The sequence below is a fragment of the Hydra vulgaris genome, chromosome 13, assembly GCF_038396675.1.
Source record: "Hydra vulgaris chromosome 13, alternate assembly HydraT2T_AEP".
NCBI lineage: Eukaryota > Metazoa > Cnidaria > Hydrozoa > Anthoathecata > Hydridae > Hydra > Hydra vulgaris.
Window position 1 is genome coordinate 53,689,476 of NC_088932.1, and position 2,239 is coordinate 53,691,714.

The 2,239-nt window shown below is 30.6% G+C and overlaps 1 protein-coding gene across 1 annotated transcript; it reads right to left on the bottom strand.

The window, feature by feature from the left end:
* Positions 1 to 336: 336 nt before the first annotated feature.
* Positions 337 to 2,239, bottom strand: LOC136090170 (uncharacterized). The gene is made up of 3 exons (XM_065816325.1): positions 1,997 to 2,239; positions 1,735 to 1,926; positions 337 to 1,656 (listed from the first exon to the last, which is right to left on the bottom strand). Exons 2-3 carry the CDS (start codon positions 1,780 to 1,782, stop codon positions 478 to 480), a joined length of 1,227 nt encoding a protein of 408 aa, XP_065672397.1. The 5' UTR covers positions 1,783 to 1,926; positions 1,997 to 2,239; the 3' UTR covers positions 337 to 477.

A 2,239-nucleotide genomic window follows, 5' to 3' on the forward strand; every position in this document is an offset into this window, starting at 1 on the left:
TTATAGCTGATGAAACATATTTCATAAAAATAATCACAGTGGACCAGAGAGACCGCCAGGTTTTATGTCGTGTCAATTAAACAAAACTTTTTTATTTAAGAGTATTTATTTTATAATAATAGAAAAAGTTGTTTTTAAAATCTAAACCAAGTGCTAAGGGTCCCAAATGGGGCAAAAGGGAAGATTGAGGGGCCCCAAACCCATTTAAGATTTTTTTTTTCAATTATAATTTTTTTTTCTCCCTGCATTTAGTTTAGAAGTTTATATTTGCAAAATTATTTTAAAATTATTATATTTCATTAGTCAGATACAGCGCCCCCAGGATCTAATAAAAAATATAAAACTCTTTTACTTTTTTAGTTTATTTTTTATTTATCAATCTTTTTTCTTTAATTTATTTAGATAAATTGAATAAAATTTAAAACAATAAAACGACTAATATTTACAAATATTACTGATATATGGAACATAAACCAACTAAACATAACTAACTCTTCTTCCGTTAAAGTCAATCACAGAAGAGAGAAGTCTTTCGCCATATTCTTTGTTTGCAACTTTTCGCTTGAACCTGTTCCATGTTGGTTTGAATTTTGAATGAATTGATTCTCCGCATTGTTCAGCAAACTTAGATAAGCCACAATTGTGGTATTCAACAAAAGGTTGCACATGACATAAGAGTATATGTACTTTCCAACTAATTGAAAGTTTTTTCCCAAGTATGCCAGCAATTTCCTGAGCAGATAAAAAGGAGTTCTTAAATTTTAGAATGGCCTGCTGATACTCAAGCTCAACTGTTCTACCGAAACAAGAATCTTTTACAACCTTAAAATCTTTTAAACACTGGAGAATTGGCACAAGATCAGGATATTCATACAAAACAACTTTTTTCAACTCATCAACATACTTAAGTATCTGGTTTGAATTATTCCCATCCCAACCTCTACCTTGATATCCTTTCTGTAGTACACCATTATTTTTCAAAAAATTATCAAATCCTGGCCAAAGATCCATTAATAAACATCCCAGTGTAGTTACTATTCCTATCAGGATATGTAATTCAGGTGAAGGTACTAAATGTTGGATTAGTGTTTCTGGATCTTCATCGATGTAGAGAATTCTTGGATATATCACATTCATAAAATGTTTCATATTGGATTTCCTTGAACTATTTTCTACAGTGTATCTTTGATACCAATAGTCAAGGCTTCCAAACGTTCGCAGTTTACCACAAACTTCACTTGAGTCTCCTTCACACCAAAGACAAGCTTTTTTTCCTGCATGGCTTGAAATTCCAAAAACTGCATTAGCACATTTCAAATCAAAAGCTGCTGAAAACTTAACATCTTGTAAATTTAGTTTCTCTAAAATTATTCTTAAATTGAAGTTTGATTCTTGCACATCTCCAACTATGGAGAGGATTTGACAGCGTTGTACACCACTATTTAAGTATAAATTTGAAGTAGTATTTTCATTAATATCAAAAACATTTACAATGACTTTCATGAAACCACCTCCTCCATCCATAGAAATATGAACAAAAGCTGATTGGGGATCAAGACTACGTTGATTTATTAAATCTAGAATAAAACTAGATGTGTTTTGAACAAAAACAAGGTCTTTTATAGTAGTACCATCAGTACTATCAAGGAAGTTGACCTGAAAAATAACAATAAGTAAAAAAAAATTTTAAACGATATAATTAATTTTTAATACTAAAAAATATATTAGTGCTACCTTTTCTACTTGATAAAAATGAGATAAAAACTCTTCTAGGTCACTCATTTTTCAAAAATGCTGTTTTCTACTGCTGACTTACTTCCCATTCCTTTTCGAAGAGTAGATATCAATACCCCTGTTTTATTCAGAGAAAGTTCTAACACTATTTGAAGTTCCTTAATCATCTGAAGAGATACTTGTTTTACTGACCTATATATAAATGAAAAAAATAATAATATTTTCTCATTTGATAAATATGTACTCAACAGTATATATGCACCTTCTCTTTGCTTTGTTATCAGGACATCCAACTGTAATCGTCAATGGGTTTCCGCCAGAAGACAAAATAAGTTGTTCCCCATTTGCAATTTTGTCAGTCTTCATTTTTACTTTTGTTATACCAGATGCAACTTGCTCTGCTTGCAAATTTCCTAGACTTAATTCTAATAAGATCAGGTTCTCTACTGCAGATAAAGAAAAGCAGTTGTGTAAATGTCCTTGTGCAACAGTTGAAAAACATCTA

Coding starts and splice junctions, on each gene's coding strand:
- LOC136090170 (XM_065816325.1), bottom strand. CDS start 1,782: ATGAGTGACCTAGAAGAGTTTTTATCTCATTTTTATCAAGTAGAAAAG. Junction 1,657..1,734: donor ATTTTTATCAAGTAGAAAAG/GTAGCACTAATA, acceptor GTTATTTTTCAG/GTCAACTTCCTTGATAGTAC.